This window comes from Ornithorhynchus anatinus, chromosome 2 (assembly GCF_004115215.2).
Source record: "Ornithorhynchus anatinus isolate Pmale09 chromosome 2, mOrnAna1.pri.v4, whole genome shotgun sequence".
NCBI classification, from domain to species: domain Eukaryota; kingdom Metazoa; phylum Chordata; class Mammalia; order Monotremata; family Ornithorhynchidae; genus Ornithorhynchus; species Ornithorhynchus anatinus.
Genome location: NC_041729.1, coordinates 33,178,230 through 33,192,345, shown reverse-complemented (window position 1 = coordinate 33,192,345; position 14,116 = coordinate 33,178,230). Strand labels below are relative to the sequence as shown.

The window sequence follows — 14,116 nt, the reverse complement described above, 5'->3', positions numbered from 1 at the left end:
TAATCAGGTTGGGCACATTCCCTGACCCAAATGGGGTTCACACTCTTAATCCCATTTTGCAGATGAGGTCATTGAGGCCCAAAGAAGTGAAGTGACTTGCCCAAAGACTCACAGCCGACACATGGCGGATCTGGATTAGAACCCAGGTCCTGACTCCCTAGCCTGTGCTCTACAACACTACTTCCACTAATAATTATGGTATCTGTTAAGTGTTCACTATGTGCCAAGAACTGTTCTAAGCGCTGGGGTAGAGTCAAGGTATTCAGGTTGTCCCATGTGAGGCTCCCAGTCTTAATCCCCATTTTACAGATAAGGTAACTGAGGCCCAGAGAAGTGAAGTGACTTGCCCAAGGTCACACAGCAGACAAGTGGCAGAGTCAGGATTAGAACCCACGTCATCTGACCCCTAAACCTGTACTCTTTCTATTAAGTCGCTTAACTTCTCTGTGCCTCAGTTACCTCATCTGTAAAATGGGGATTAAGACTGAGCCCCACAGTGGACAACCTGATTACCTCGTAACCCCCTAGTATTTAGAACAGTACTTGGCACATAATAAACACCTAACAAATACTATTATTATTATTATTAAGCCATGCTGCTTCTCAAATTTTGTACAGGAAGCAGTATGGCTCAGAGGAAAGACCCTAGGTTTGAGAGTCAGAAGGTCGTGGGTTCTAATCCCAGCTCCGCCCCTTGTCAGCTGTGTGATTTTGGACAAATCACTTCATTTCTCTGTTCCTCAGTGACCTCATCTGTAAAATGGGGATGAAGACTGTGAGCCCCACACGGGACAACCTGATCACCTTGTATCTCCCCCACCTCCCCAGCCCCAGCGCTTGGAACAGTGCTTGGCACATAATAAGCACTGTACAAATGCCACCATCATCATCAGGGAGCAGTTTGATGATACAGTGGCATCATTTGCTGCCTCGGAGCTGGTTTGACAGGACTGATGGCCTTGTATCTCCCCCAGCGCTTAGAATAGTGTATGGCACATAATAGTAATAATAGTAATGATGGCATTTGTTAAACGCCTACTATGTGCCAAGCACTGTTCTAAGCGCTGGGGGGGATACAAGGTGATGAGGCTGTCCCACGTAGGGCTCACAGTTTTAATCCCCATTTTATAGATGAGGGAATTGAGGCCCAGTGAAGTGACTTGTCCAAAGTCACATAGTTGACAAGTGGAGGAGGCGGGATTAGAATCCATGACCTCTGACTCCCAAGCCCAGGCTCTTTCCACTGAGCCACATTGCTTCTCATATAATAAGGGCTTAACAAATGCCAACATGTTATTATCTTTTAAATAAGTGTTTTGTTGGGAAGATACTGGGGGTTTTTCCCCACGGGCCTTTGCTGAGTGACTGACGGGGGGGGGAGGGGGCCGGGGAGGGAGCAGCCGCCGTTGGTCGTCAAGGGCAACCAGGTCGCGGAGGCCCCCAGCCGCGGCCGCCCGGGGCGGAGCCTGCGAGAAACCCCGACGGTCCCGGCGCCGCCCCGGCCGCGGTGACCGCCGCCTCGTCCCCCGCGCGGCGGGGCGGAAGCCCCCCTCCGTCCGGGCTCGGTCGGAGGCCGAGCGGGGGCGCGGCAGGCGGGAAGAGGGGCGGGCGCAGGCGGTGAGGCGGGCAGGCCCGGCGCGCGGGGAGGACCCCCGGCGGGCGCGAGGCCCGGCGCGCGCGAGGCCGCGAGCGCCAGGCGCGGCGCGCGCGAGCCCGTTGGTCCGGCGGCCATGGCGCGCGAGCTGTGCCTCCTCAGGGCCTTCAGGGCGCTCGGGGCCCGCGGCCCCCGCTGCCTCGCCGCCACCCCCACCCGCGGCCGCACAGGTAAGGAAGGAAACCCGCCTCACATCCCTTTCTCATCCTAAGTTTTCCTCCTACGTGGCTCGGTGGAACGAGCCCGGGCTTGGGAGTCAGAGGTCCTGGGTTCCAATCCCGCCCCCGCCGCTTGTCAGCTGTGGGCAAGTCACTTCTCTGGGCCTCAGTGACCTCACCCGGAAAATGGGGATGAAGACTGGGAGCCCCACGTGGGGCCACCTCATCACTCTGGATCTCCCCCAGCGCTTAGAACAGGGCTCGGCACATAGTAAGAGCTTAAATGCCAACATTATTATTATCATTATTAATACATCTCTCGCTTTATTTGGGCCACTCACTTCACTGGGCCTCAGTGACCTCCTCTGGAAAATGGGGTTTAAGACTGTGAGCCCCACGTGGGACAACCCTGATCACCTTGTAAATACCCCAGCGCTTAGAACAGTGCTCTGCACATAGTAAGCGCTTAACAAATGCCAACATTATTATTATCATTATCAATACACCTTCTCGTTTTATTTGGATCACTCACTTCGCTTCTCTGGGACTCAATTACTCCATCTGGAAAATGGGGTTTAAGACTGTGAACCCCACGTGGGACAACCCTGATTACCTTGTATCTCCCCCAGCGCTTAGAACAGTGCTTGGCACATAATAACTTAAATACCAAAATTATTATTATCATTATTAATACATCTCTCGCTTTATTTGGACCACTCACTTTACTGGGCCTCAGTGACCTCCTCTGGAAAATGGGGTTTAAGACTGTGAGCCCCACGTGGGACAACCCTGATCACCTTGTAAATACCCCAGCGCTTAGAACAGTGCTCTGCACATAGTAAGCGCTTAACAAATGCCAACATTATTATCATTATCAATACACCTTCTCATTTTATTTGGATCACTCACTTCACTTCTCTGGGACTCAGTTACTCCATCTGGAAAATGGGGTTTAAGACTGTGAACCCCACGTGGGACAACCCTGATTACCTTGTATCTCCCCCAGCGCTTAGAACAGTGCTTGGCACATAATAGCTTAAATACCAAAATTATTATTATCATTATTAATACATCTCTCGCTTTATTTGGACCACTCACTTTACTGGGCCTCAGTGACCTCCTCTGGAAAATGGGGTTTAAGACTGTGAGCCCCACGTGGGACAACCCTGATCACCTTGTAAATACCCCAGCGCTTAGAACAGTGCTCTGCACATAGTAAGCGCTTAACAAATGCCAACATTATTATCATTATCAATACACCTTCTCGTTTTATTTGGATGACTCACTTCACTTCTCTGGGACTCAGTTACTCCATCTGGAAAATGGGGTTTAAGACTGTGAACCCCACGTGGGACAACCCTGATTACCTTGTATCTCCCCCAGCGCTTAGAACAGGGCTCGGCACATAGTAAGAGCTTAAATGCCAACATTATTATTATCATTATTAATACATCTCTCACTTTATTTGGACCACTCACTTCACTGGGCCTCAGTGACCTCCTCTGGAAAATGGGGTTTAAGACTGTGAGCCCCACGTGGGACAACCCTGATCACCGTGTATCTGCCCCAGTGCTTAAGAACAGTGCTTGGCACATAGTAAGCGTTTAACAAGTAATAATGCATTTGTTAAGTGCTTACTATGTGCCAAGCCCTGTTCTAAGTGCTGGGGGAGATACAAGGTAATCAGGTTGTCCCACTTGGGGCTTATAATCTTCATCCCAATTTTACAGATGAGGTCACTGAGGCACAGAGAAGTCAAGCCACTTGCCCAAAGTTGCACAGTTGATCGGTGGTGGAGCTGGGATTTGAACAAATACCATCATTATTATTATCATCATTATTAATACACTTCTCGTTTTCTTTGGACCACTCACTTCACCTCTCTGGGCCTCAGTGACCTCATCTGTAAAATAGGAATGAAGCCTGGGAGCCCCATGTGGGACAACCTGATCACCTTGTATCTTCCCCAGCGCTTAGAACAGTGCTCTGCACATAGTAAGCACTTAACAGATACCATCATTATTGTTATTATCATTAATAATACACCTCTCGTTTTCTTTGGACCACTCACTTCACCTCTCTGGGCCTCATTGACCTCATCTGGAAAATGGGGATCGAGACTGGGAGCCTCATGTGGGACGGGGACTGGGTCCAACCTGATTTGCTTGTATAATAATAATAGTAATGGTGGTATTTGTTAAGCACTTACTATGTGTAAAGCACTGTTCTAAGTGCTAGGAGGGAGTACAAGGTGATCAGGTTGTCCCACGTGGGGCTCACAGTCTTCATCCCCATTTTCCAAATGAGGTTACTGAGGCACAAAGAATAATCATAATAATAATGTTGGTATTTGTTAAGCGCTTACTATGTGCAGAGCGCTGTTCTAAGTGCTGGGGTAGATACAGAGTAATCAGTTTGTCCCATGTGAGGCTCACAATCTTCATCCCCATTTTGCAGATGAGATCACTGAGGCACAGAGAAGTGAAGTGACTTGCCCAAATTCGCACAACTGACAGGCGGCAGAGCAGGGATTAGAACCCATGATCTCTGGCTCCCAAGCCCAGGCTTTTCCATTAAACCACGCTGCTTCTATCTGCTTGTATCTACCCCAGTGCTTAATACAGTGCTTGGCACATACTGAGTGCTTAACATACATCATTATTATTATTAATAATAATAACCCAGCTCTGTCACTTGTCTGCAGTGTGACCTTGGACAAGTCACATCACTTCTCTGGGCTGTAGTTTCCTCATCTGTAAAATGGGGATTGAGACTGTGAGCCTCACATGGGACAGGGACTGTGTCCAACCCATTTTGCTTGTATTTACCCCAGGGCTTAGTACAGTGCCTGGCACATACTAAGTGCTTAACATACATTATTATTATTAATAATAACCCCAACTCCATCACTTTTCTGCTGTGTGACCTTGTACAGGTCACTTACTTCTCTGGGCCTCAGTTCCCTCATCTGTAAAATGGGGATTGAGACTGTGAGCCCCACGTGGGACAAGGTCTGTGTCCAACCCAATCTGCTTGTATCTACCCCAGTGCTTAGTACAGTGCCTGACACATAGTAAGTGCTTAACATATATTATTATTGTTAATAATGATAACCCCAACTCTGTCACTTGCCTGCTATGTGACCTTGGGCAAGTCAGTTACTTCTCTGGGCCTCAGTTGCGTCATCTGGTGTAGTGAATAGAGCACCAGCCTGGGAGTCTGGTATCTATCCCAGCACTTAGTACAGTGTCTGGAACATAGTAAGCGCTTAATACCATTATTATTATGACTAAAATGGGGATTGAGACTGTGAGCCCCACGTGGGACAGGGACTGTGTCCAGCCCGATCTGCTTGCATATAATAATAATGATGATATTTGTTAAGCTCTTACGTGCCAAGCACGTAAGCACTGGGGAGGATACAAGTTGAGTAGGTTGTCCGACGTGGAGCTCACAGTCTTCATCCCCATTTTAGTCAAAGTAAGAAAGATAATGGTATTTTTTAAGTGCTTGGAAGAGGGGAATAGTAGCCAATCAGTCAGTTGTATTTATTTGAGCACTTATTTTGTGCAGAGCATTGTACTAAGTGCTTGAGAGGGTACAGTATGTCAATCAGTGGTATATATTGAGCGCTTAGTATGTGCAGAGCGCAGTACTAAGCACTTGGGAGAATACAGTGTTACAGAATTCACACATGCATTCCCCAACCTAATAGCTAGCTGTAATAATGATTGTGTCATTTGTTAAGCGCTTATTATGTGCCAGGATCTGTACTAAGCACTGGTGTGAATTCAAGCAAATCGGGTTGCACCTTATCCCTGTCCCAGTCTTAATCCCCATTTTACAGATCAGGGAACTGAGGCCCAGAGAAGTGAAGTGACTTGTCCAAGTCCACAAAGCAGACAAAGTTGGCACAGTCTGGATTAGAACCCAGGTCCTTCCGACTCCCAGGCCCGTGCTTTATCCACTATGCCATGCTTATGGAATTCGTTAAGCACTTACCGTGCGTCGAGCCCCTCTCAGCGCTGACGTAGATACAAGATTTAGAGGTAGGACCCGAACCCAGCCTCACGTGGGTCTCACAGTCTAAATAGGAAGGAGAACTGGGATCCCATCCCCATTTTACAGGTATGGAAACGGAGGCACCGAGAAGGGAAGTGACTTGCCTAAGGTCACGCAGCAGTCAAGTGGAGCCAGAACTAGAACCCAGGATCCTTAGACTCCCAGGCCCGTATTCTCACCTCGAGGCAACACTGCTTCTCCTAGGAGGAACCTGGGTGGACCCGAGGAGTAGCGCGTGTGGAGAGAAGTTGTGCAGAGGCAGACTTGGGGGGGCAGTCTCTGTGGGACTTGGTCAGTACTTTCATTCATTCAGACGTATTTATTGAGTGTTTACTGAGTGCTGAGTGCTGCACTGAGCGCTTGGGAAAGTACAGTTCAGTAGAGACAAGTCCTACCCACAGTGAGCTCACAGTCTAGAGCTGGGAAGACAGACATCAATTCAAGGAAACAGACATCAATATAAAAAAATAAAATGACAGATATATTCGTAAGTGCTGTGAGACAGGTAGGGGAGAAGAGCAAAGGGAGAGAGTGGGGGATGCAGAAGGGGGGGGGGGGGGACGAAAAGTGGGGCTTAGTCTTGGAAGGCCTGTTGGAGGAGGTGGGCCTTCAGTTAGGCTTTGAAGGGGCTGGGGGAGAGTAATCGTCTGGTGGATTTGAGGAGGAAGGGCGTTCCAGCTCAGAGGTAATATGGTTGGCTCCTGACATAGATTTGTTTTTTGGTGGCCTGAATTGTAAATTGCTCCAGGGCAGAGATGGCTGCTAACTCTGTTGTATTGTCCTCTCCAAAGCACCCAGTAAGGTGCTCAGCACACAGTAAATGCTCAATAAATACTACTGAGTGACTGGAGAAGCAGAGTGGCTCAGTGGAAAGAGCACAGGCTTTGGAGTCAGAGGTCATGGGTTCGAATCCAGGCTCGGCCACTTGTCAGCTGTGTGAATGTGGGCAAGTCACTTAACTTCTCGGTGCCTCAGTTACCTCATCTGTAAAATGGGGATTAAGACCGTGAGCCCCACGTGGGACAACCTGATTCCCCTGTGTCTACTCCAGCGCTTAGAACAGTGCTTGGCACATAGTAAGCGCTTAACAAATACCAACATTATTATTATTATAACTGCTGCTGGTGCCTGCCCAGAGGGATGGGATAATTCTGCCTCAGCGGGCTCATAATCCACTCGGATCTCTACGGATAGCTCTGCTCCCCTCCGTGTGGGTCCACACTTAAGGGAAAGGTCACTAGGAAATAGGTGTGAGTGGGCAACGCTCAGTCCTTGAATAAGGTCACACAGCAGACAGGTGCCAGAGCCAGGATTAGAAGACGGGTCCGGTCCTCTGACTCCCAGGCCCGTGCTCTTTCCACGAGGCCCCACACTGCTTTGCCCTTGTGAGGGTTTTGTTTTTAACTGAAGGATGTATTAACTGATTTTCCAAGCTTTTGTCTGAACGGGTTATCAAGGCAAACAGTCCCAGTGTTTACCTTGCCTCAGTGTATTTTGCAACTCTAGAAGGGGATTGCGAGGCGATGGCCTCATCAGTTCAGTAGTAGCCTACAGATTCTTGCATAACATCATATCCAGAGTGCCGTTTCCCTCCTCACCCCCCTTGACCATACTGCCTTCACCTACTTTTGATCATGCTCTTTGCTCCAGGCAAGTTAAGCCCCTTGCCATCCCTTAAACACCAGAGCCCTAGTGTTTTAACTTGGCCCGTGCCCAGTTTGGCGTGAGCAAAACCATGGGCCAAAGGTGATTATTTGCAGCCCAGCCTAACTGGGACTGGTAGAGTATCTGACCTTCACTTGCTGCCATTCATAGTGGTCCCTGGGAGCTAAAATTGGAACCACTAGCCATCACTCACGTGACAGTGTATAAAATTGTTGCACATGTTTTAAATGGGTTGTGGCCGAAGGGATTGTATAAGTCCTTCGGTAGTTGTCCATTTTGTCAACACTGGATTCTTCCTTGATAAAATAAAACACTGGATATAATAAAGTTATCCTAGGGGAGTGATTCTCAAGTGTTCAGTCAGTCAGTTAATTGTAGTCAGTGCTTACTGTGTCCAGAGCCTTGTACTAAGTGCTTGAGAGAGTACAGTATAACAATTATAACAGGCACATTCCCTGCCCACAGTGAGATTGCAGTCCAGAGTAGGAGACAGAAAATATAAGTAAAATTATAGATATGTACATAAGGACAGCCAGGTTAATCAGAGTGATCGGATGAAGCCCGACCGTCCAGGTTGGGTGCCAGAAATCTGCCAGGGTGATGGGAGGAGCCAGCGGTTTAGGTGCATATGTACGGTTCCCTTCCTCTCCCTTAAAATGTAGGTGCTCGCGGATGCTGTCAGGGCCCGGGAAAGGACTGTAAATTCCGGTGCACACCTCGGGCAGCAGCGGGACTCTTTGCTTCCCTGAGGCCGGCCAGCCCCCGTTCCCAACTCTGCTTGGGAGCCCTGTGGTGGGTGGACGTGTGAGGCCAACTGGCCAGGGAGGGATTCTCTGCCCGAGCCATGCAGAAATCCAGCAGGAAGGAGGGAAGGGGAGGTTCTCTCTCCTCACCTCTGGAGGGTATGTCGGTGTGCCCTCGGCAGCGGCCAGGGGAGAAGGCGCTGTTGCATCCATCCCACCATCTGCAGAGACATGCACAGGGAGGCCCACAAAAGTTTGAGCCCCTCAGAATGACGATTATCAGCAGCCTGAAGAAATTCAGGAGAGGACCATTCAGGTCATGGAAAGGTAGGGTTTTCTCCTCTCTCTGTCTGCCCCTCCTGTCCCTCTTCCCGTGGTCTTCTTGGTCCCATCTTTCCCTGTCCCCCAGCTGGTGCTATAGCTCCGGTCCCTCTCGCCCAGTTGGCCGGTTCATTATTATAGTAATTATTATGGCACTGACTCTGTGTTAGGCATTATAGTCTCCCAACCGCTTAGTACAGTGCTTCGCACACAGTAGGCACTCAACAACTCATTGAATGAACGAATTGTACTAATGGTCCTCACTCTAGGCTTCAAGGCTCTACATCACCTTGCCCCTTCCTACCTCTCCTCCCTTCTCTTTTTCTACCGCCCAACCCGCACGCTCCGCTCCTCCGCCACCCACCTCCTCACCCTCCCTCGGTTTCGCCCATCCCGCCGTCGACCCCTGGGCCACGTCCTCTCGCGGTCCCGGAACGCCCTCCTCACCTCCGCCAAACTCATTCTCTTCCCCTCTTCAAAACCCTACTTAAAACTCACCTCCTCCAAGAGGCCTTCCCAGACTGAGCTCCTCTTCTCCCTCTACTCCCTCTACAACCCCCCCTTCACCTCTCTGCAGCTTAACCCTCTTCTCCCCCCATTTCCCTCTGCTCCTCCCCCTCTCCCTTCCCATCACCTCAGCACCGTATTCGTCCGCTCAACTGTATATATTTTCATCACACTATTTATTTTGTTAATCAAATGTACATCGCCTCGATTCTATTTAGTTGCCATTGTTTTTACGAGATGTTCTTCCCCTCGACTCTATTTATTGCCATCGTTGTCGTCTGTCCGTCTCCCCCGATTAGACCGTAAGCCCGTCAAACGGCAGGGACTGTCTCTATCTGTTGCCGACTTGTTCATTCCAAGCGCTTAGTACAGTGCTCTGCACATAGTAAGCGCTCAATAAATACTATTGAATGAATGAATGAATAAGTACAAGGTAAACATTTAAGACCCAGTCCCTGCCCCCCAAGGGGCTCACAACTAGTCAGTGGCATTTATTCATTCATTCAATAGTATTTATTGAGCGCTTACTATGTGCAGAGCACTGTACTAAGCGCTTGGAATGAACAAATCGGCAACAGATAGAGACGGTCCCTGCCATTTGACGGGCTTACGGTCTAATCGGGGGAGACGGACAGACGAGAACAATGGCAATAAATAGAGTCGAGGGGAAGAACATCTCGTAAAAACAATGGCAACTAAATTTGAGCCCCTACCTTGAATGGAGCATTGCGCTAAACACTTTGGAGAATAAGACAGAGCAAGTAGGCCTGATCCCTGCCCTCAAGGAACATATCATCTAGCGGAGGCCAGATCGCCCAAGTGCTCTCCCTGTAGAAGATAAGACCTTCCAAATGAGAGCAAATAAAAGATGAACCTAAAGGAGCACCGTGAAAACAAGTAGAACTTGGAGGGGCAGTCTCTGGTTCCCAAGGTTCGACTAATTGGGAAGAGGGGCTTCACTCCCAGGTTGCTGGGCAAGAGGAAAGAAGCCGCTTGGTCTTCCCGAGGGACCCCTTCCACTCCCCTCCCGCCAGCCTCAGTTCCCAGAGCTCAGGTGGGCAGGCCAAGCAGCCTTCGAGGTCCTGGTTCTTCTGGGTCCCATCCCGTTAGTCCCCCTGCTCTCGGCTTTTTTTCCTTTCTTCCTTTCACTGGTTGGCTCTCCCAACTTCCTCTCTTTCCTCCCCCAGGCTCCTCTGGGCTCTGACAGCCAAACTTAACTCTCTTCCCCTCTTCAAAGCCCTTCTGAGAGCTCACCTCCTCCGGGAGGCCTTCCCAGACTCAGCCCTCCCTTTCCCTCTGCCCCTCCTCACCCCCATAGCCCCTACTCCCTCCCTCTGCTCTACCCCCTTCCCCTCCCCAAAGCACTTGTGCATATTTGTATATTATTTATTACTCTATTTTATTAGGGATGTTTATATACCTATAATAATGTTGGTATTTGTTAAGCGCTTACTATGTGCAGAGCACTGTTCTAAGTGCTGATGATTCTATTTATCTATTGTGTTGATATTGATGCCTGTCTATTTGTTTTGCTGCCTGCCTCCTCGTTTTACTTAAAGGAGAAGTCACTTCTCTGTGCCTCAGTTACCTCATCTGTAAAATGGGGATTAAGACTAAGAGCCTCACGTGGGACAACCTGATTACCCTGTATCTATCCCAGCGCTAAGAACAATGCTCTGCACATAGTAAGCATATAACAAATACCAACATTATTTTTGACTGTGAGCCCATTGTTGGGCAGGGATTGTCTCTATCTGTTGCTGAATTATACATTCCAAGCGCTTAGCACAGTGCTCTGCACACAGTAAGCACTCGATTAATACAATTGAACCTCCCATGGGCTTCTGCCCTTCGGGTTTGCCTGGCCCCACAAGCCTTTGGGCTGGCCCTGACTCCTTCCACCCACAACCCAGACCTCTGTCAGTCATTCATTTATCCAATCGCATTTATTGTGCACTTACTGTGAGCAGAGCACTCTACTAAGCGCTTGGGAAAGTTCAGTCCAACCATAAACAGACACATTCCCTGCCCACAAGGAGCTTACAGTCTAGAGGGTGGGGAGACAGACATCAATTCAAATCGAATCACAGATATGTACAGAAGTGCTGTGCATTCTGTTGCCGAATTGTGCTTTTCAAGCTCTTAGTACAGTGCTCTACGCACAGTAGGAGTGGGAGATGAGGAAAAGTGGGGCTTGGTCTGGGAAGGCCTCTTGGAGGAGATGTGCCTTCAGTAAGGGTAGAGGACTCGTCTGTTGTATTTGAGGAGGGAGGGTGTTCCAGGACGTGGGCTAAGAGTCGGCGGCGAGACGGGCGAGATGGAGGCACAGTGAGAAGGTCGGCACTAGAGGAGCCGAGCGTGCGGGCTGGGTTATAGAGAGAGAAGCCAGGTGCGGTAGGTGGGGGCAAGGGGATGGACTGCTTTAGAGAAGCAGCGTGGCTGCGTGGTAAGGGCATGGGCTTGGGAGTCATAGGTCATGGGTTTAAATCCCTGGTCAGTCGTTTGTCACATGTGTGACTTTGGGCAAGTCGCTTAACTTCTCTACGCCTCAATGACCTCATCTATAAAATGGGGGTGAAGACTGTGAGCCCCATGTGGTACAACCTGATGACCTTGTCGTCCCCCCCCCCGCCCCAGTGCTTAGAACAGTGCTTGGCATATGCCATTATTAATATTATTATTTTCACTCTCAGGTCTCTCCCAGCTCCACTTCTCCCTTCTTGGGCGCACTTGTCCTTGCCCTCCTCTTGGCCTCCCTTTCCCCTCTGACACTCCCTGGTTTAGTTGCCTCCCTGGCTTTCCCCACCTCCCAGCCCAAGATCCCGGCCCCTCCTCCCCACCAAGTCTTTCCGGGGTCTCCACATGGTGTTCAGTTCGTTTAAGGTCAAAGCCGACACTATTACTATTAGGGTTTTCTGAGGATTATATTTTTAGTTATTACATTTTTTACTTGGGTGGTTTCTTTTGAGCGCTGCACTTTTGCCCAAGTGCTAATTTTCAAGACCATATTATACCACTGCGACATTTTTCAACGAGCAAGAAGAAATCCACAATCTCAAAGTTGTGACTCGGGATAAATGCATGCATTAATTTGAATCGAATGAAATACCTTCTTTGGAGGCAGCACGGCTTAGTGGTGAGAGCACGGGCCTGGGAGTCAGCAGGACCCGGGTTCTAATCCTGGCTCTGCCACTAGTCTGCTGTGTGACCGGGGGCAAGTCACTTCACCTCTCTGCCTTAGTTTCCTCATTTGTAAACTGGGGATTAAGAATATGAGCCCCATGTGGGACGGGGACCATGTCCAACCTGATTAACTCATATCTACCCCGGGACTTAGAAGAATTCGTGGCATGTAGTTAGCACTTAACAAGTACCATTATTATTATTATTATTGTTATTGTTGTCATTTTTCTCAGTCTCTTTAAGTCAAATTGTGATGACCTTACCCCCACCCAGTGCTTCCTATTTCTTGTGTGAAATGTCACCACCAAATGATATGATGCTAGAGCTTTTGTATTGTGTTGTTGAGGTCTGTGGTTTTTCCTGTTGGGGTCTGAGGGAAGAGAGGCACAGGAAGACCAAATCAGACAGAAAGTCTACAATCTGACTCAGTACTTATCTTATCCCTGGTTTGTGACTGTAAAAACTTCTAATGGAGCCATTCTCTTGAATCCAGTTGATTCCTTGGTTAAATGTGCCCAGAGCAAGCATATTTTGGGAAATCCATTTTCCTTCCAATTTTTTGGCCCAGATTTGTGTCAAGGCCAAATCTTAACTATAGCATCGGTTTGGTTGCGATCAGGTCTGATGCCATTGAAATGATGTACCAGGATCTTTGTCTGACCCTTGGGATCTTGAGGTCAAGACGACTGTCTGATGGGCAGCTAGCCTGTCAGATCTTTCGTCTCTGTTTTTTACCCCATCCGTGTCCCTTCACCCTGCTGCTACCCTGTCCCATCTTAGGGCATTACCTTGAGTGTCTACCAACTGTTTTATTGCGCTTCTCCCATCCCCTCGCCCCCTCCCACCTCGCTGCTCTCGTACAAGCCAGCTCGCACACTTCGCTCCTCTAATGCCAGCCTACTCACTGAACCTCGGTCTCGTCTATCTCGCCGTCCACCTCTTGCCACATCTGGCCTGGAACGACCTCCCTCATCACATCCGACAGACAATTACTCGCCCCACGTTCAAAGCCTTATTGAAGGCACTTCTCCACGAGCCTTTACCTGATTAAGCTCTCATTTCCTCTTCTCCTGCTCCCTTTTGCGTCGGCGCCTTTGCTGTTGGATTTGCTCCCTTTTTTCACCCCTCCCTCAACCGCACAGACGTATATAGCCTTTATTTATATTAATGTCTGTCTCCCCCTCTAAACTGTAAGCTCATTGTGGACAGGGACCGTGTTTACTACCTCTGTGATATTGAACTCTCCCAAGTGCTTAGTAATGTGCTCTGCACACAGTAAGCACTCAAATACGGTTGAATTTTAAGCAGTGCAAATTGGTTTCGGATCACTGACAAGAGAAATGTCAGAGAAACTAAAGAAAGAAATGAAGAATAATAATTCATTTTTAGGTTCCTGTGGGCAAGGAACGTGTCTACAAAATCTATTGTCTCGTGCCTTCCGGGGCACTTTGTACAGTGTCTATGCACAGTCAAGCACTCAGTAAATATAATTGATTCTAGTTGACCCTCCTTGAATTTCAGTCAGTACAGTATGGTTGTTGACCATCACAATTTTTGGATAGCCCAGGGCTAGGAGAAATGCCTATACCGTAGGACCATATATATATATACAGCAAATAGGCTTAGTGCCAATTTAACAAAATGTCGTTGCTTCTAGACCTTCCACCATGAAGAACCCAGGCGCTTCTTTAATGGGATTTCTGTATACCTGTAGTCCTTTCTAGTTTCCCCACCTGCCGATCTCCCCCTCCCAGGCCAGAGGAGGGCAAGTTTTAATCTGAAGAAGTTTGAAACTTTTGCTTTAAACCAAGTGGATCAAATTC

General features: G+C 48.8%; 1 protein-coding gene across 1 annotated transcript in view; it reads left to right on the top strand.

Moving 5' to 3' along the window:
* Positions 1-1,710: 1,710 nt before the first annotated feature.
* Positions 1,711-14,116, top strand: part of TRAP1 (TNF receptor associated protein 1) — a 63,649-nt gene continuing 51,243 nt past the window's right edge. Inside the window, exon 1 of the mRNA XM_029057914.2 lies at positions 1,711-1,824. Within this exon, the coding sequence (XP_028913747.1) occupies positions 1,731-1,824 (94 nt within the window). The 5' untranslated portion in view covers positions 1,711-1,730. The remainder of the gene's footprint in view (positions 1,825-14,116) is intronic.